This window comes from Daphnia pulicaria, chromosome 1 (assembly GCF_021234035.1).
Source record: "Daphnia pulicaria isolate SC F1-1A chromosome 1, SC_F0-13Bv2, whole genome shotgun sequence".
NCBI lineage: Eukaryota > Metazoa > Arthropoda > Branchiopoda > Diplostraca > Daphniidae > Daphnia > Daphnia pulicaria.
This window is the reverse complement of record NC_060913.1, coordinates 28,348,583-28,369,840: the sequence shown is the minus strand read 5'-3', so window position 1 is coordinate 28,369,840 and position 21,258 is coordinate 28,348,583. Positions and strand designations below refer to the sequence as shown.

The 21,258-nt window shown below is 38.6% G+C and overlaps 3 protein-coding genes across 3 annotated transcripts; all 3 read right to left on the bottom strand.

Moving 5' to 3' along the window:
- On the bottom strand, positions 1-957 carry LOC124320390 (alpha-(1,3)-fucosyltransferase C-like). The gene is made up of 2 exons (XM_046783270.1): positions 425-957; positions 1-317 (listed from the first exon to the last, which is right to left on the bottom strand). The coding sequence occupies exons 1-2, from the start codon at positions 842-844 to the stop codon at positions 57-59; spliced, it is 681 nt and encodes a 226-aa protein (XP_046639226.1). The 5' UTR covers positions 845-957; the 3' UTR covers positions 1-56.
- A 14,052-nt stretch (positions 958-15,009) lies between these two features.
- Positions 15,010-16,261, bottom strand: LOC124321041 (alpha-(1,3)-fucosyltransferase C-like). The gene has a single exon (XM_046783956.1). It carries the CDS (start codon positions 16,259-16,261, stop codon positions 15,020-15,022), a length of 1,242 nt encoding a protein of 413 aa, XP_046639912.1. The 3' UTR covers positions 15,010-15,019.
- Positions 16,262-18,701: 2,440 nt separating this feature from the next.
- On the bottom strand, positions 18,702-21,258 carry LOC124321030. The gene is made up of 8 exons (XM_046783950.1): positions 20,610-21,258; positions 20,356-20,534; positions 20,107-20,272; positions 19,783-19,989; positions 19,529-19,707; positions 19,287-19,446; positions 18,988-19,133; positions 18,702-18,917 (listed from the first exon to the last, which is right to left on the bottom strand). The coding sequence occupies exons 1-8, from the start codon at positions 21,073-21,075 to the stop codon at positions 18,702-18,704; spliced, it is 1,719 nt and encodes a 572-aa protein (XP_046639906.1). The 5' UTR covers positions 21,076-21,258.

Sequence of the window (21,258 nt, the reverse complement as noted above, 5' to 3'; positions counted from 1 at the left end):
TCGGAAACGGATATTTTGGTTGGGAGGCAAATTGCTGCAGTTGGAAGGGTTATTGCTCACTCAAGAATGTCTTTGTAAGTCGTTAATGAAATTTGGCTCTCGTGAGCCAGTTGGCAAAGGCGACACCAGCTCAGCCTAATAAGGTTCAAGTGGACCGTAAAGTCCCGCTTCCAGTCAAAGTAGCGCATGTACAGCGCATCTGTTTCGCTCAGCAGTAGAAGGTAGTGGGCAAGTAGTTTCGGAGTAGAAAAGTCGTTGACGTCAATAAATGAATGAGGCAGTGCAAATTTGGTGTAGTCGACACTGCCCATAACAATCTATTCAAGAAAAAGCAGACCCAATTCTATTTTTTTAGAAATCAAGAATAATTTACGCTGAACAAGAATTCCAATATTCGTTTAAGGTGATAGTTATATTGACTTACGGGTACTGCGTCATAAATGAGACCAATGGCCAGCTTCTCCGTGACGTAATCTGTGCACAGCGAGTTCTCGAAAGCGATGTAGAATTTGTAATCTCTGCGGATCATTTCCTTGCAATGGTTTCGGTTCGAGCAAGTCAAATTGCTGCACTTGCCGTAAATGTCCACCGGAATGTGTTTGCTCAGTTCTCTGACGTAATCCTCGCGACGATTTGAAGTCACGCAATGCGACACGAACCAGGCCACCAGTTTCTTTTTGCTGGAAATGTTGACAAGCTCATCATCCTTGTTATTCAGGTCGTGATGTAATGCTGCCGCGTTATTACCCCGGCGAAGTTTCGGATACGAGGTACTATTTTGAGTCGGCAAAACTATGCCGTAAGGATCGCGGTTAACAATGTCCGAATCCAGCCGATACGTCATTGTTCAATTAAAGAAACCAAAACGGGTGTGGTTGTGCAGCAACGGTCTGTACACAGCAGCGGTAACATACTTAATTTCAAGTATGTTAGTAGGTTAAAAGTACTGAATTTGTCAAGTAGGGCTTTTTTCATAGGCCTACTTAATTTGGAAAATTTCCTACTTGAAATATTTTTTAACTTAGCCTACTTTAAACTCATTTTCATACTTGCCAGCACTATCTTTTTTAAATATCAAGTAGTTTAGGGAGTTGTAAGTATGTTCAACTATTTGTAAGTATTGTAAATTTGTAAGTATTTTGGACGAACATACTTATACCAATTTTTCATACTTATTTTCGTCGTATACATACTTAAACAGCTAATAACATACTTGTACTTTTGCTCACTTTTGAAATTTAATTGAGCCCCATATCGATTAGCCTATATATATCGACTACTGATGGATTCAACTTGTTAGTCGAGGGGGCTAGTGATCCCACGTCCATTGAAGATGTGGTTGTTGCTATAGTAGTAACACAACTAATGACGTCAGGGCTGGTCTTGAACAATCATCAGCTGAAGATAGGCATGATTTTGATCACGAACAACAACCCCAACATTTTGGCCAGCAAAATTTGGTTCCTGCTCATCGTGAAATTGAATCCCTCCTTTTCACTCATGGTGCTGCGTTTAGTGAATTTGAATGGGAGGCTATGGCTTGCTACTTATATTGCGACACAGATATTTCCTGACCTACGAGGCCCTGCTCTTTGTGTCTCAGTCCATCCATGAGCATTATTCAAGAAATATGGCCATCGTTCAGGTAGAACTCTAGAATACATGTAAACTACTTGTTTAAAGGAATCTAACTCCTTTTTTCATTAATTGTAGGAAAAACTTGCTGCCCTATTTATATCTACTGAAGTAACTGGTAGTACCGAGTTTAAAGCAGCTTTCATGCGAATCATTTTTATGAAAAAAAATGAATAAGGGCACATGCTCGCCGCTTTAGGAGAGAAAATTGAATATGATGTTTGGACATAAAAATCTCTAAATCCTAAACCCCCCATTGATTAATAACGGTTATTTAATTAGAGAAATCATATTTAAAATGGCATAGCGGATCAGCATCTGACTGTGATGCGGGAGACCCGTGTTCGATTCCTACAGAAGGCTTTTCTTATATTCAAGTAAGTATGTTGGAGGCACATACTTACATGCTTAATCGTTACTAACAAAATGTAAGTATGAAAAACTATTTAAGTATGATAAGCTCGTAAGTAGTTTCGTCTTGTAAGTAATCCTGGCCCACTTAAGTATGTTAAGGTAAGTATTCTACCGCTGCTGTGTAGTCGGTGTTGGCCGGAGATTCCATTTCATAGAAGACGAATCGCTGGTGCGGAAATCGATAAGTCGGTAAATCTGTCAGGTTCATTCCTTGGATGGAGAAGACGACGACATCACTGCGATTGAATAGCGAGCGGTCGTCGGTCACGTAACAGGTCGCCGTTGGACATTTGGCATTGACAAACGGCTGCTGTCCGAATCCGAAATCTTTTCTCCCGAAGAAGCTGTTCCAGTAGAGAATCGTTTTCAAAACTTGCAAGACATTCTCATGCTGATGTGCACCGAGAAGGTTATCACTTTCAATCTAAACTTCAACCTTAATTAATAATATGAAATTATTTACATGCATAATTAGTTCTTAATGTTTCCTTGATGAATCTTACTTTTTTGACACCATACTGCCGGACGAGATTGGTGAAGATGTGGCAGCAGAAACAAGATCACGAAATAACGATAACTTCTTCCCCATAGAACCATCGAGACTTATGATGAGAGTAACAGGCGATGAGTCGAGGAACCCATTTCAGATTGCTTTTCACTTTTTTAAATAATTTTTGCGTGGACACTTGTTATCCGAGTTCTTAGTCCGGTGCTTGCTATACGTGCAATACCCTTTCGTGTTCAGGTTGACTCATAGTGTCCTCCACGTTTTTACACAAGGCCAAAAAGATTCGTGATGAGAGGAGTTGCCGTTTCCTCGCCACTTGTGATTTGGGTTTGTTTGAACAGTATAAAACCAAACAAATATTCTGGAAAAATGTTCTGGAATATACGGTCTGCAATAAAAGCAGTAGCGTGAGTAGCCAAGGAAAAAAATGTACATAAACGTTTTGTGTAATAACTTATTTATTAGCCCTGGTTGAGAAAATCTTTGACAAAAAACGGCAGCATGAAGTAACAGCAGGTGCGAGCATCTAAACTTATTCCCAGCGCTGACGGTAATTACAGCTACATTTAAATATTGGTCTTTGCCGCGCCAACAGCTGACAGTCTACCTACGACAAAATGTGAAACAAGTCTATGCAGATGCATATATTACATGGTTGGTGGCATGAAATGGGTGGCCGGCACCGGCCGGCACTGATTAATATTTCTAGAAATCCAGCTGACGGCTGTGCTATATATATGCTGGCTGATGGTCAATTCGTGAGAAAGTTGTTCATGGAAAGAGTTATAAAATATTCAGATTTTTCCTGATTGATATTGAATCATGTGAGAGATTGCGCTAATGATCGTCTTTGAAGTATCTCTAGGTTGAGAAAAAATTTTACAAATTGACGCAGCGCAAACCTTAGCCTATAACATTTACTATTATATTCTCGGTACCTGCTGCTGCTGTTGTTACAGTTCCCATTTCTCTATAGACGCCGAAAAAGGAGTAAAATAAAATAAAAAAAGCCGGAACATCATTTTGGTAGACTGGCGCGCATCACACTTGATCCCACGGATAATTGCTGTCTGTTTTGCGAACAGCAACAAACTTAAAAACAGCAGTGTATATACAGCCTATAATAACAGAAAAGCTTTTTACATCCAAATGTACTTTGAAATGTACAACAACTGCACCCATTTCCAGCATTTGCCAGATGGTGTGGCCGAAGTCATGCAGGAAAGATGTAGCCTACTGTACGAGATAGATAAACTATATACTTACGTGTCACTGACTGAATGATATTCCCGAACATCACAGATGACGTAAAGTTTTTGGCTGTTGCGTCAATTTCAAGCAGTTTTATATAAGTCCATGGCCGAAGTAACCCGTGGAGGAAGAATCTGCCCGACATCATACTCCGTTTCTGTTAACGGAATATAAATCCATTGGAAAGGCGTTCCACGTACAGATTTATGGTTTTTATAAGGGAGGGTAATGAAAAAGACAAAGTAGCTCGGCGCGCGCTCGGCGGAAGCTGCCGTGAAATTTTCTGTTTGAAAAACGAATGCCAAATGTGTTATTAATGGTCGAAATAGTAAAACCAAATCCGTAAAAAAAAACATTTCATGGGCAGATTTCCGACATTCTTAGGGGTGGGTAACAAAAAATAAGACAAAGTAGCTGGGCGCGAACTCGGGCAAAATGGTGGTACAACTTTTTGTTTGGAAAAAGGATGTTAGATGCGTAATTAAAGATTACATAAGATAAAAACGGCGATTTAGAAGATACATATATTCCACAAATTCTAAGCACATGTAACAGATCTGAAGCAGAAGTTGAACCTTGGACCTTTGTCTTAATAGATTCGAGCTCTAACCACTACACTATACATGAGATATATCAATCGTTATCATTATTAATACATAACAAATAAAACGCGCGAGAGGTAGTCGTCCAGCGATTGGATTTACGAAAAAAGATTGGTGGTATGAAGAGTTGAAAAAAGATTTTTCACTGACCGCGATGTTGTCTGTTCAAGACGCTCTTACCACTACGCCATGTGACAGATATGCGAGATATGATCAGATATAAAAAAAATTAATGGCGTTGTCGCGTTGGAATATTCTTAGGAATTTATCCGGAGAAATACAAAATGGCAAACGTCCAGCGATTAGGTTTTATGAAAGAAACAACAAATAGTAATTCAAAGAGTTGATTTAAACCTTTGCGTTGCCAGCGAGGTCCTCTAACCACTACACTGTGACTGACAATACTATGATGGTTACCATAACCTGATGGTTACATAACCTTCATGACTCTATATTTTACTTATCCTATCTTAAACTTTTTTAAACTCTATATTATTGCAGGAATACGTCATACCTCAGGAATAAAAGATAGATATAAAAGAACTCTACTATTGATGTGTATGATGTTTGGACACGGTTTGATAATTGTTTATTTTACCTTTACTTTTTATATGAGTGCAATAACGTGACTAAGTAGGCTACCACCTAACTTGCACTAAACTAAATTAACGGTATTTATATTAAATCAGGTGTGTTCTCTACATACAATGTCGGAATGTTCATATGTCCAAACGTCTTTGGGTACCTCATTCTTACACCACACCTTAATTATTTTTGTAGCTTTATATCGTAATTTGGTATTTGGATATATGTCGTCGTGGTTGTAATTCATCAACAGTGCGTTTTCATGTTTGACGTCTAAAATAGCAGGGCAAGTGAGAAAATTTTCTACGTCCAAATTCTACGGCAACGTTTATATCGATTGAAAATATGTGAAAATGAAATAGATACTCTTTTCTTAGCTTCCACTTCCATCAACTACCAGAAGAATTCAGACTACCAATTCATAAGAAAACTAAAATTGGTTCCGGCGGGTTTCGAACTCGAGTCTACCGCATCAGAACTCGCTCCTATACCCACATAGCCACTGTCATCGACTCACATTATGCAACAAAATGAGCCGATTATCCATAGCAACTACTACTTCAAAATAAAAAAATAAAAACTTACTGGGCGTCCACGGCCACGTTTAACTGGTTGCTGAGGCTGTATATCCTTTACGAATTTCGATCTTTTTTCTACATTCTTCTATTACTCAGTGGTATAAGGTAAGACAAATTTAAGAGAAGGACGTTGTATTGTGTTATTTATAAAATATTTTCGAAAAATTAGTCCAGGACGGAAGGAAAACGACAAAAGAGCTCGGCGCCAAAGTTTTCTTTGGCTTTAGTTAAAAATTTACATTCAAAAATGAATATTAATTCTATTACAAATGGCTGCCGTGTCTACTGCCAACCATCAGTGCGATTATCGCCTAGGAAAAGCATGGGAATTTACTTTAAACTTCTTCAGATGACTCCAAAGTAAGACGACTAACTCAAAAATCCCCTCTATCTCTCTCTTAATAAACAGCGAGTCAATCTCGCATACATGGGGAATAAGGGTTAACTTTTGCGGCATATAGCATTAGCAATAATTAAAACTATAGCCTATTACCATTATGTACAGGGGAGAGTGGGGTGATCTGGCGTTCGGGTCGGATGGCTCAATTGATTTCTTGATGGGTTAGAATTGCAATAATATATTGAAAAAATCAGGAGATGTAGATGTTAGTAATGTGCATCTTAAAACCAAATTTCATGGTAGTACGACGAACGGTTTAGGAATGAAAAATGAAATCGTCTTAAAATTGGGTCGCCCTACCTTGAATTTTTAATCAAATATCGGCTTTCCCGATTACTTTAAAATTATAAAAAAAATATGGAAAATATTTTACGTTATCTCCTCTTTAATCCTGTTTAGTTTGTTTTATATTTACAATAGTTTAAATAAGATATATTCAATAATATACCAAGACCCCTTTGTTGGGGGCGCATCGACCACACAGCGTCGTGGCTTTTTGGCTTACATAAAATTGCATATGATAGCAGTAAAATTATTTTTGGTCAACTTTTTTCGTGTTTTAAGTCAACTACCATACTTATTTAAGCTTTTTATTGATATTCCGTTGGTGGGTTGCATTATTGGGTTATTTTTTTTTAATTTTGAGTTTCTACTGTCAGTCAACGGTTTTCCGTAAAAAATACAGGAGCCGAGACACCCCGGCAGTGTGAGCAAGTATCTGGGGCGGGTTTTTTTTTTTTTTTAAATCGGTAATAACCTAGTCTTAATTTACTTAGATCGGAATGAAAAAATCACCATTTAAAGCAGGAAATATTCTCTTTCTTTTAAGGTTTGATGGATCTTAATACGTTGGAAAATAAGGGAATGGGAGCTAAGAGAAAAAAAAGTGAGCCAGTCGCGCCACTCTCCCCTATATACTACGTTTAGTTCTCCTGTATATAAATTATACTTATCATTCGATGAGACCACGAAATAAACGAAGTATAAGTAAAGAGGAATCTCAGAAGATTTCAATTAACTGTTGGTGTAATGGGTAAGGTGTTGAGCTTGTATGTCAAAGGTCTAAAGTTCGAGTCCCCACCCATCCGTTGTAATAATTAAATCTCTTAAAATTAACATTGATTACGAGTTCTCTATGTCAGAATCCATATATAATAAAAGAACAAGCTTTTTGGGGGAGGGGCTTATTCATGTCACGGACATTTTGGGGGAGGAGCCTGTGTCTGTGTCAACAATGTGTCAACACAGGCTCCTCCCCCAATATGGAACATGCCCAAACATGCCCAAACAAATCACCACCAGATGTCGTCGCCGTGATGACGCAATCTTTGATGACGCAACAATTAGCATCACCACCAGATGTCTATAGCATTTGACATTTGACATTTGACATTTGACATTTATATAGCGCCCTTTAACAAGACTTGATCAAAGGCGCTAACATTTTCATGGCCAGGGAAACAGTAAAGTTTTGCATCAGCGGGGACAGTTAAACAGATGGGTTTTTAGGGCGGATTTAAAAGTTGAGAGTGACTCCTTGGTTCTAATATTCGGTGGCAGGCTGTTCCAAAGGACCGGCCCAACTCTGCAGAAGGCACGATCCCCATAGTGCGCTGTTCTTGTTTTCGGCACCAACAGATGTTTTGCACCTGCCGACCTGGTCAGTACCGTCGAGTCGCGCAGCTTCACCAAGTCGGCAAGGTACTGCGGCGCCAATCCGTGCAGACAGCGGTAGACTAGTACCAGGACCTTGAATTCAATTCTCCTCTTAACCGGCAGCCAGTGCAGGTCTCTCAGATGACGAGTGATGTGCTCTCGCCTTCCAAGGCGCAGAATTAGCCTAGCCGCTGAATTTTGTACTCTCTGCAACTTTCCAATCACACTCTCTGGCAGGCCGACTAGTAGAGCATTGCAGTAATCGATAGTCGATATCACCAGCGCTTGTACCAGCGTCCGTGTTGCGTTGATGTCCAGGTATCTCCTGATTCTGGCAATATTTTTGATCTGAAAGTAGGCCTTTCTGCAGACTTCATTCACATGCCATCTCCGTGATGACGAAATCTTCAAGTACTGGGCAGATTTCCCACGATAAAATCTATTACGGGCAGATCGTGCTACAGCTAGGAAAGCGAATAGCAAGAGTCCGACTTTACGCTAGACCAAAGTTCCCCGGATTTGACCGGGGCTCAGGTTACTCGTAGCAAATAATACAAAGGCAACCTATTTTGTATTAATTATTCTTCTTAGCTCTTGTGTTCATTGAACACTTTTTGAATGGATTCAAAAAATGACTCCAAATCTAGTTCAGAAATAGAGAATTGGGTCATATACTGCGTTCTTGAACTATGGTTTGCCGCATTTCTTCTCACTTTACAAACGCGTTCCCGCCAAATTGCACGCGTTTTAAATGGAATTAAAATGCATTACCGAACAGATTCTTCCTCCAAGGGAGGGGTCGGCAACTAAAATTCGCGTTAAAGAAAGGGAAAGAAAACAAAAAAAAAGAGTACATTTTTATTACAAGCTCAAAGAAGAGCGCGCGAGAACGACTCCCCACCTTCCTCTTACCCTTCCTACCCGTTTATTTTTGTTTGAAGGAAAGCTTTTCTTAAAAAGTAAAAGTAAATTTACGCAAAGGGGCGAGGATATGGTAAAAAAAATCTAAATCAAATTTGAGTTGCTTGGTTAGTTTTTTGTTCCAGTTTCAATCTCTATATGGAAATTGGAAACTAAATTTTACCTTTGAGACGGTTTGAATAGATTTGACAACCTACAATTCTAATTTAGGAATTTGAATTGAAATAAAAGTTTTTTGGACGCTCAGAAACCGACGTTTTATTTTTTTTTCCCTTCTCACCCGTTCGCACTCTCACTCGCATTGTGTTTGATTGTAATATTAGTCGCCAATTCGAATACATTGTTATCACATCTGACTTCAATGTGATTGATTCGATCTTGAATATGAGAATATAAGCAAAATTCCAATGCGAGTTTACTCGAATTGATATGGGCGTCATAGAATTTAATTGGAATCACGTTTTTCAAATTAATGCGAATGTCAGTTTTAGTTGATGGAATAGAATTTGTTATCACGATACCAAAGGAAGAGTGGGGGGACATACTGTGCGGGTAGACGGATTCTATTGGTTGACTGGAATCACGTGACGATCGTTTAGAAAGGGAAATCTCAAGTATTGATGCCAAATGCTTTCCAACTATACGGACACTGGTATAGTTTGCTTCTATTCGCCTTCTTTTTCGCTTAATCACTAGAGCTCAAAACAGAGACAAAATTCCTTACATCACCAATTGGTGGCCATAGGTCTTAGGTGCTTGTAGTGAAGTGCCGACATGTTGCCCCGATGCCGATACGCCACCAACTCCTCCCCGATTCGTATATTGGTTTTAGGTGTTCCATTAGTAGCAGTTTTATGTTATCCCTTACGGAAAAGTCTCATGATAAATCATAAAAAAGTCATGAGAAATCAAGTGAGATCTCACATGTAATGATATGTCAATCTCATGTGATTATGATTCAAATATCTTATGAGAATCACATGTGAGATGTGAATTTGGGACATTCTAACATATAAAATCATTGAGTTTGATGTAAAATCATGTGAATTTTATAACAATATCATGAAATCTTCCTGATTTCAGAATAATTTTATGTGATAAAATAACCAGAACTTGGTGATTTTATCACATATTCTCATTAAGTTATCATGATGATCTCGTTATATTATTATGTAATTAAAAATATTTTTAGTAAAGTAAAAATATTTTTACTTCTTTTTATATGCGTCCAATTATAGTTGCATTCATCCTTGGTTTGTTGTCTCCGACAAAAAAAAAACAATCAAAATTATTCTTATCCTTCGACTGATGCAAATTGTGGTTGGCAAATAACGCCGCCGTGTCCTAATATGATTCCATCTCAGTTAGGTAAGAGTTTTAAATTTCTTATCGTCAGTATCCCAGATAGCACACTGCAGTCCCATAGACGCCCAAAACACGTCACTTTGAGACGTCTGGGATGTACTTGGCACATAGCAGATTCCCAAGTTTACATTCCTAGGACGTCTTTTACGTATGGCCAATGTCCGCTTCGCCGAGATCTCATAGCGGTCCTTATCCCGTCCCATTGGATGGACTTTAGACGTACTTGGGACGGAAAAAGGATCTCAAGAAGTCATTAATAATAAATCTTTTTCTGGACTCTGAATTTCGTTCCTTTTTTCTTTACACTTCTTTTTCTTATGAGTGTTTGCTGTGCCGACATTTTTTCACGAATGGTGATCCGGATATCCGGACAAAGTTTATTTGTCAGAGTATACAAAGGGTTACCAGGCACACATCATAATTCGACTGCATAGTTGAAGTAATATGGAACCTGACCCGGGGATCGAACCCGGATCGTCATGGTGAGAGGCCAGTACTATACAGATGGGCCACGAAATCATATCTGAGCTTAGAAGATAAAGCTAATAATAGAATTTTAGAATCAAACTTTGCCGCGAAAAGACAAAGACAGTTTCTCCGAAATTTTCTAAGTGTCGAGAAGGAGCCAAAAAATAAAAACGGGACGCATCAGAGACTTCTACGAGAGGGAGTAAAAAATGACGTATCCGACAAGATTAAAATGAGTAACGTGTTCAAATAAGGGCTCGCAATGGGACATCTTAGAGATTCCCCTGTGCCCCCCGCACCATCCGCACGGCTTTGGTCCCGCCTTGGGACAAAAATTCCTATCTGGGATTGGCATATCGAATACTTGCTATAGTACTATTAACGGTTGGCATAAGCTTATAATTAAAGAAGAGACTCAACAGAAGTTTCAAAATGGTTTTTGATTAAAATTGTATGCACAGTCGAATGGAAGAACCTCTCGTTGGAGACAACGACCGCCATCCTTAAAGAAGACGAAGACGCTGTTCAATTCAAGATGAGAAAATCGGGAATCAAAGTCGGTGGGAGGTACAAACCAGTCGAGTGTCAATTGCAGCATAAAGTGGCTGTCGTCATTCCAGTGCGGAATCGAACGGATCATTTGAACGAATTGAATGTAGGAAAGCTTTTCTTAAAAAGTAAAAGTAAATTTACGCAAAGGGGCGAGGATATGGTAAAAAAAATCTAAATCAAATTTGAGTTGCTTTGTTAGTTTTTTGTTCCAGTTTCAATCTCTATATGGAAATTGGAAACTAAATTTTACCTTTGAGACGGTTTGAATAGATTTGACAACCTACAATTCTAATTTAGGAATTTGAATTGAAATAAAAGTTTTTTGGACGCTCAGAAACCGACGTTTTATTTTTTTTTCCCTTCTCACCCGTTCGCACTCTCACTCGCATTGTGTTTGATTGTAATATTAGTCGCCAATTCGAATACATTGTTATCACATCTGACTTCAATGTGATTGATTCGATCTTGAATATGAGAATATAAGCAAAATTCCAATGCGAGTTTACTCGAATTGATATGGGCGTCATAGAATTTAATTGGAATCACGTTTTTCAAATTAATGCGAATGTCAGTTTTAGTTGATGGAATAGAATTTGTTATCACGATACCAAAGGAAGAGTGGGGGGACATACTGTGCGGGTAGACGGATTCTATTGGTTGACTGGAATCACGTGACGATCGTTTAGAAAGGGAAATCTCAAGTATTGATGCCAAATGCTTTCCAACTATACGGACACTGGTATAGTTTGCTTCTATTCGCCTTCTTTTTCGCTTAATCACTAGAGCTCAAAACAGAGACAAAATTCCTTACATCACCAATTGGTGGCCATAGGTCTTAGGTGCTTGTAGTGAAGTGCCGACATGTTGCCCCGATGCCGATACGCCACCAACTCCTCCCCGATTCGTATATTGGTTTTAGGTGTTCCATTAGTAGCAGTTTTATGTTATCCCTTACGGAAAAGTCTCATGATAAATCATAAAAAAGTCATGAGAAATCAAGTGAGATCTCACATGTAATGATATGTCAATCTCATGTGATTATGATTCAAATATCTTATGAGAATCACATGTGAGATGTGAATTTGGGACATTCTAACATATAAAATCATTGAGTTTGATGTAAAATCATGTGAATTTTATAACAATATCATGAAATCTTCCTGATTTCAGAATAATTTTATGTGATAAAATAACCAGAACTTGGTGATTTTATCACATATTCTCATTAAGTTATCATGATGATCTCGTTATATTATTATGTAATTAAAAATATTTTTAGTAAAGTAAAAATATTTTTACTTCTTTTTATATGCGTCCAATTATAGTTGCATTCATCCTTGGTTTGTTGTCTCCGACAAAAAAAAACAATCAAAATTATTCTTATCCTTCGACTGATGCAAATTGTGGTTGGCAAATAACGCCGCCGTGTCCTAATATGATTCCATCTCAGTTAGGTAAGAGTTTTAAATTTCTTATCGTCAGTATTGGCATATCGAATACTTGCTATAGTACTATTAACGGTTGGCATAAGCTTATAATTAAAGAAGAGACTCAACAGAAGTTTCAAAATGGTTTTTGATTAAAATTGTATGCACAGTCGAATGGAAGAACCTCTCGTTGGAGACAACGACCGCCATCCTTAAAGAAGACGAAGACGCTGTTCAATTCAAGATGAGAAAATCGGGAATCAAAGTCGGTGGGAGGTACAAACCAGTCGAGTGTCAATTGCAGCATAAAGTGGCTGTCGTCATTCCAGTGCGGAATCGAACGGATCATTTGACCGTTTTCTTGCGGTACATGCACCCGTTTTTACAACGTCAGCAACTCAACTAGGCCTACATAATCATCGTCGTCGAACAATCTGGTTTGCTTTTTCTAAAAAAATATTTAACCAATCCGATTCTCAATTGAAAATATATTTTCATTTTGCACAAAGAAAAATCGCCATTCAACCGGGGATGCTAATGAATATCGGCTTCAAAGAGGCCCAGTTGCTACAAGAGAATTTCTAATGTTTCATCTTTCACGACGTTGACCTTCTGCCAATCCTTACACCTGCACAGAAGACGGAAAGCCTCGACAGATGGCCTTTTCCGTTGATTCATGGAACTACAAGTCGGTTACTGCAGCGTGGTGAAATATAATTCAATTCAAGATTTAAATAATTTCTTCCATATTTTCAGACCCACATCCGCAAACCATTTCGGAGGTGTGACCGCATTATCGACCAATGATTTTCAAAGTGTCAATTGATTTTCAAATTCATTTTGGGGTTGGGGTCGGGTTAGGGTGGCCAGGACGATCAATTGTATCAACGCGTGAAGTCACAAAACCTGAAAGTGACGAGAGCTTTTGATGAACAGCCATCCCTTATTCATCTAGCCCGTTACAAGACGCTGTCCCACAAAAAAGCCTCACCCAATCCTGACAGGATGCAAGTAATCAAAGAAGGTCCCAGCCGATTTAAAACTGATGGACTGGTCGATCTGAGATATAAGAGACTTTATTTACAATTTAAACCTCTTTACACTCATGTTCTTGTCGATATAGTCAAATAGAGTCAATTCAAGCGACCGGAACATCATCAAATCAACGACCACCAAGAATACGTCAATAGGCCTACTGGCGACAGCACCATAATCTTCACGTCGGCTGTGAGTCGAGCAATGAGAATTAAACCAGACCATCAACTTGTTTCTGTTGCTGATATCAACTTTGAGAGTTATTGGGTTTCGTCTAATCTTGGCTCATGATTTCAGAGTCCCTTTTGAACCGCAAAGCTCCGTACGGTCGAGCGTCGTAAATAACTGAATCCCGCCGGTACGTCATTGTCCATAGTTGTAAAAGTTTCGCCGAGAAAAGCACGGCAGATGGCGCAGTCCGGGAAGAGTTTCGAGGTTGAAGAAAATGAATCGCTGATGAGGTGAGCGGTAAGTCGGCAAATCGTTTTCGGAATAATCCCCGGCGTGAATGATGACTCCGTCGCTTTCCTTCAGTAAACTGCGGTCGCTAGTTGCCATGCAGTTATTGACTTTGCAGCCAGCTTTGATGAAAGGTTCCTGTCCGACGCCGAATCCCATGTCAGAATGATACTTGTTCTTGTAGAGAATGATTTTGGGCTTGTTGCTTTTCGCTTGCTGAATTGTTTCCTGGGCGAATCTCTACATACATTTCAATGAAAGAAAACGAATATGTCTAAATAGAATTATTATTATCGATTATTATAACGACATTATTAGAGCGACATAGCGCTATCGAAACATGTTTGGTTATTTAGAGATAATGGAAATTTGAAACGCGTTCATTTCACCCGCTAGTAGGGGAAAGTTGATTTAGTTGTCTTTTTTTTTGTTTTTGAGCCCCCACTTCTTCATTTCTATATATTTTTTTATACCCGCTAGGCTTAAAAAAAGAGGAAAAAATTTGCGCATTAAAAGATGCACATTATTAAAAACTATAACTGGTGATTTTTAAAATGCAATACCTCGGTCGAAAGAGGACGAAAAACGCTGGTTGCCAAGTTACCCACTACTTTAATTGCCCCGTTCTCCTCTAAGAGAAATGTGGGTGGGAGATTAACGAAAAAAAGGATTAAATGCGCTTATGATATGATGGGAGGTTGAGGTGACTAAAAGAGTGGTAGATTTCATTTTCTTTGTTTTTACCGACGGAAGTAAAAGAAAGGGAAAGAAAATGCACCTTTTTTTGGTGCCGCCAGATCCATTGTGCATACCTCTAAACGAAAATGTTGCATATAGCTAAACTGCTAAGCCTATCAAATATTTACCTATACCTAAGCATTTTGTTTGCTATACCTAAACATATGTTTGGAAAAATCTCCAAACCACAAAATGTTTGCAACTTAGCAAACCCCATTTTTCTCACAGATGTTTTTCTTTTCAGCACTCTATTTATGCTAGTTGGCGAGTTAAACATTTTTAAATTTTTTTATTCAAACGTGCAATTTTCATAATTATTCCTGTGTAACATAATAATTTAGCAAATGGTGTATTCATGCATAAAAAAACAGGGATTAATATCATGCTATAAAAGTGTGTGGTATATTGTATTATAATTCATAAATTTATGCTACCAAATTAGGATCAATAGGTTGACATTTGCTGTCATCACCTAAATCAGAGATCACTCTTTGATCAGCAAAGGATTTAAATTGAGTTTGAATATCGTGTAACTTTTGACAGAGACCACAGAAACCGTGACGTGATGTGTACTCCGAGATGAACTCAACTCGATAGTGATCCTTCCACCAGAAATATTCGTTGTATAGGGCGTTGTCGGCGTCGAGTATTTTCAGATAAGCGGCCAACTCTTTCGGTTTGTATTTTAGGGCGTCGATGTAGGAATGGGGTGGCGCGTGCTGGGTGTAGTCGGCCCCTCCATAAACAATCGGTATCATGTAAAGATCCAAGATTTTAAAGAATTTTTCAGTGACGTAATCTTTGCAGAAGGAGTTCTCAAATGAGAGATAGAACTTATAGGTGGATTCAATCACTTTATTGCATTGCGGCTCCGAAAAATACGTTCCGTGGCGTTGGCAGAAAAATTTGCCGTTTCCACATGAACCGTAAATGTCGACGTCCATATATTTGCGGAGTTCCTCCACGTATTTTTCACGTTGACCGTGAGTCTTGCAATGGGAGACCATCCAAGCGATTGTTTTCGTTTTATTGCGCAATTGCGATTCTTGCAGAGGTTTACTGATTTTTTTAGCCATTTCTCTGTAATGTGTAATTTCTTCTGTAGTTCGAGGCGCCATCTCTTTTGGCAAGACTCGACCGTAGAGAAAAGGAATGTCAGAGTCCATTCTGTACGTCATGGTCCAGTTGAAAAAATTAGTTATGTGACTCGTGTTGTAATAGCGTTTCAAACTCGTTGGAGGCTCCTGGGTCAAAAAGACGAGGCGCTGATTGGGGTTGCGTCCGTTTGGAAATTCTGGCATTTGGAGTTCATAGGGAGTAATTAATTCGTCGTGAAAGACGACGATGATGGCGTCGTAACTTTCGATCGGACGTTCTGTGCGATTGTTGACGATCTCACAGCGATTGACTGGACAATTTTGTTTTGCGAAAATTTGGTTACCTGTTCCAAAAATTCGAACTTCCTTCCTCCTGACGCCGTTCCACAGTAAAATGGTTTTCGTTACGTTTTTATGAAGAAATTCTCGGTTCTCGACTATTTCTAGTTGGTCCGTTTTCACCACTAATTCTCTCTTGTACAGGCAGTAACACAATACAATCAAATACCAGATAAGTAATATCAAAGTAAAACCTTTGGGTGGTGAAAACGTTGTGTTTAGGTGGGACATCATCGTTTGAAGTCAGTCACATCTATGAGACTTTTTTGAAACATTGCACTTTTTTTCTATACTCGTTTTCAACTACTAAGTTACAAATTGTGTTGCCCGCAGCGGCATCCGCTTCCAGCCCTCTTTTTTAAATGCCTTGAACAGGCCTCGAAGATCGGAATTCTGCGCTAGTCAAAGAACTTTGAGCTTTAATATGAATTATGTTATACCTGTGTCCTACATGTATGTGCTCTTTGTTTCGTATATGGGCCTACTCGTGATAATAAAAAGTGCGTTCTTTGATATTTCTATTTTATGTACATTGTATAGGGGGAGAGGGGGGCTAGTTGGCACGGTTACTTTTTGTGAATTTATTTGAATTTTTTGACCACACGTTTTGCAAATTGAATAAATAAATCAAATTCAGATTTTAATTCTCTATGAATTGATCGTATTTGTTTACAATGTTCATTTACACGAAATTGTCAAATTGAGAAAAACTGCAAAAAAAAGTCTGCCAACTTGCCCCAACTACGGGGTACATGAACGATTTGAATGTATGTACAGGCCTATATCCCACTCGTTTAGGTTTTCTTTTTAGTGAATTATATAGGCTATCAGCTATCGTTCTATTTTGATCAGCACGCGCACGCGTGCGCACGCATTAGCGCAAATCCTCAAACTGATTTATTAAATCAAACGCGGACCATTTGCATGAAACCTTAACTAGCCATGCACTTGTTTTAATCAGATTGAAATTTAAAAAAAAACGTGTATATAGATTCTTTATACAAAGCAATGTTTTCTATTAAGTGTCCATTTACGATTTACAAAAAAAAAACATGTATAGGTATAGGTCTTTATACAAAGCCAAGCCACCAACCATGTAATATATGCATCTGCATAGACTTGTTTCACATTTTTTCGTAGGTAGACTGTCAGCTGTTGGCGCTGCAAAGACCAATATTTAAATGAAGCTGATGTAATAGGGTCGTTGCATGAAATTTCGATTTGTTTTAAACATACCTGGTTAGAATCAGTTTTTTACGCTGATTCTCGTGGTATTTTTTTAATATATTTAAAATGAACCTAACTTTGTGTATTTCTAATTCAAAGTTCAAATAAGCGCCTCCCATTTCAAAACGGGGTCTCAGCCATTTTTGATGGGCGGTGCTTAATTCGTGATGAATTTGTAGGCGACGCTCACCAAAATCACCCTTTTCGTAAAGGCTCCTTCTCCATCGGTCGACCTGAAAAGCTTTATTGGGATTTTTTTTTTCAACCATTAGGAATCTTTGAAAATGAAAATGGTCAGTAATGACGAATTAATCATATTTCCAAGCTAGAGCTGGTAGATTTACATTATGGCAAATGTAACTAACGATGGTTCGCATCGTTTTTATGCTTAAAACATGAACCCATGTGACATTCTTATCTTTTATTTGTTTTTTTAAAAGTGAACGTCGGCCATTTTGAAATTTTTTTTCAGCATTTCAACATTTCAAACATAGATGGCACCACTTGCTAAGTAAACAATAGTAACTAGACAGAATTGTAAGTTTCAAACGGTGGAAACAAGCTTTGAAAAGTTAAACATTTTACTACTTTCGGCATTGGCTATGATGAGTCAGAGAAATTGGATCGGAAATGCTGGATCCATTCGGCAACAGAGGGATATATAGCCAGTCTGGATCCAGGCCGTGATGGTAGTAGGCCATGCTTTCATTACAGGAAACCCTGCACCCCCTTTCTTCCCCCACGTCCAAAAACGGCCCGAACGTTCAGATCCCTCCCCAAAAGGACGTCCAACAGTGACGCCCCCCCCCGAAATTAAATGTAAAAATTTGATTCCTTTTTCTGTATTTCGCGTCTTGATTACATTTGGTTAGGAAGAGTAGCAGACGACGAATAAACAATGAAACAAAAACAGCTAAAATGAGTTTCGAGAAAGAAAAAAAGGCTTTCGTCTGCTTTGTTAAGCCGAACATTTCAAAAAATTGTATTCTATTCGCGAATAGAACACTAATTCGCGAATGGACGTCCATAAGTTTTTAACAAATAAAAATGATAATAAAAACACAATTAAGAGCACATCAAATGGAAGATAAGAATTCAAAGTTTGACCTAGGGAACACCGGTAGTGTCGAACTTATTTGTTTTGTCATATCTTGCGAAGCCTATGAACCTTGCTGCAAGCCTATTTATTGTTAAAAGCAATTTACTTAATTAAGAAATATTTTGATTCACCATCTCAAATAAAGTAAATGACTTATTACAGCTAATCACCAACGTTACCATTATAAGTTCCCGATTAACAGTTGCCGTATAATTTAGTAATAATCTATGTCATCTTTGTCATTTATAACTGAAGAAGGCATATGTGAAAACGTGAAAGAAATCAACTGCATCAACAAATGTTTCGTATCGCGTCAATCTTGTTTGTTTTTTATAGACTACATTTTCAAACGGAACATATTAAAAAAATTCCTGAGCACAATCTCCAATCGGCTAATTTTAATGCCCCGGTCAAGTTGTGCGGTTGACAATTTTCAGGGCACGAAATATTAATAGTTTGCAATTTGTACTGCGACGAGCCGACAAACCAACCGTTTTGTCTCGGATTCGGGAACGGCTGACTGCCCCAGAATTTTCCACAGTGGTAGCTGTCGTGTGCAACCTAACACGTATGAAGTATAGCCTAGTATTAACAATCTCATAAAGGTGAACGGTGAACATTAAAAATCTACCATGCTTTTGACAGCCATCGGTTGAAAGTAATTAATCAGCAATTCTTGGTCGTATCCTTTTTTGTGCAAGTGATTTTTGTGGAACATCTTTTCTGCCGTAGACAAAATTGCAGCGCGTTCTTGGCTGATTTTGGTTCCCCAGAGACCTAATGATGTGAAGCCAAGAAAGTGTGAAGCTGTTTGTTAACACATATCCATATTAAAATTAACAGCTAAAGAGCTATAGTTTTAATTGAACAAATAATAGTTCAAATGTCTGATAATTGTATGAAACTGAAATAGAAATGTGTAGCACCCACCTCCAAGGAAAAACAAGTTATGATACGGATGGTCTCTCATAATGTGAAAGGTTTTGTTGCTGGCCAGCCACTCAGCCACGGCATCTTGTTCACGAGTAATTATGACACTGTCCGAGTCCCTCGACATCAAAGTGTCCACCATGTCATCCAATAAAGGTAACTGCGTCCGGAATCGAATACATTAAATTAAACCTCAATTCAGGCGTTTCAAGACTTTCAGAATGTATAATTTAACATAATACCCAACGCCAAGTCATCTCAAAAATGTTTCCCAGCACTCGATTCCTGATGACTTGGATCGCATTGCAGAGATCAATGTGGTCACGACTGCTCTTGGTTCCCGAATCGAGGACGTTGTTGAGCACTTGCCAACTTTTGACATTGTCGCTCTTCAGCTCGTGATAAATTCTCACCAACCACCCTTTTGAATACGAGTGGCACTTCAAGATATGACTCATGTTATTATTTATTTCAATTATGGTCAATTATCACGCACCTGGATATTTGATTGGGATTGTCCGGAGAGTTTCGCCAAACCATTTCAGGTACGAGTTGTAAAATGTTGGATCTGAGAAATTGCTGCCGTACATGGAATAGCCGATGAAATTTTGGTGTGGGCCTCTGTGATCGGCGGCAGCACTGCAAGTTGATTTAAACGATAATGTCGATGAATCTAATGATGTGAAGCCAAGAAAGTGTGAAGCTGTTTGTTAACACATATCCATATTAAAATTAACAGCTAAAGAGCTATAGTTTTAATTGAACAAATAATAGTTCAAATGTCTGATAATTGTATGAAACTGAAATAGAAATGTGTAGCACCCACCTCCAAGGAAAAACAAGTTATGATACGGATGGTCTCTCATAATGTGAAAGGTTTTGTTGCTGGCCAGCCACTCAGCCACGGCATCTTGTTCACGAGTAATTATGACACTGTCCGAGTCCCTCGACATCAAAGTGTCCACCATGTCATCCAATAAAGGTAACTGCGTCCGGAATCGAATACATTAAATTAAACCTCAATTCAGGCGTTTCAAGACTTTGCAGAATGTATAATTTAACATAATACCCAACGCCAAGTCATCTCAAAAATGTTTCCCAGCACTCGATTCCTGATGACTTGGATCGCATTGCAGAGATCAATGTGGTCACGACTGCTCTTGGTTCCCGAATCGAGGACGTTGTTGAGCACTTGCCAACTTTTGACATTGTCGCTCTTCAGCTCGTGATAAATTCTCACCAACCACCCTTTTGAATACGAGTGGCACTTCAAGATATGACTCATGTTATTATTTATTTCAATTATGGTCAATTATCACGCACCTGGATATTTGATTGGGATTGTCCGGAGAGTTTCGCCAAACCATTTCAGGTACGAGTTGTAAAATGTTGGATCTGAGAAATTGCTGCCGTACATGGAATAGCCGATGAAATTTTGGTGTGGGCCTCTGTGATCGGCGGCAGCACTGCAAGTTGATTTAAACGATAATGTCGATGAATCTTCTGTTGTTGTAGTAGGACTAGTTTTCTTTGTATCTAATATTTGCTGGTGCGGAGCACCAGACTTATGAATGGTCCAATTATCACGGGCATTTACTTTTTGGCATCGGCATTTTGCTGATTCTATTAACTGTTGATGTCCCCCACAATAATAGAAACAAAAGAGTAGTCCCAAACTCCCAAACATGATCAGGTATTGGGTCAAGGTGTGGTTGAATCGAAAAAGCCTCCAAAACATGAGGCAACGTCCATTCAAATAAGACGACATGGAATCTTGACCAAAATTCATAACGATAAAACTTAATTGGATAGGCTATACGATTCAATAGTCTCTGATGTGTGCTCGCCACCACGTTTGCAGACCAACTGATTCCAAATTCTGTTTAGCAAACCAACATTGTCTTTTTCATGCAACATACATAGCGTATATAACCAAAAGGTTTTAAAGCAAACTAGAGGACAAAAAAATTGC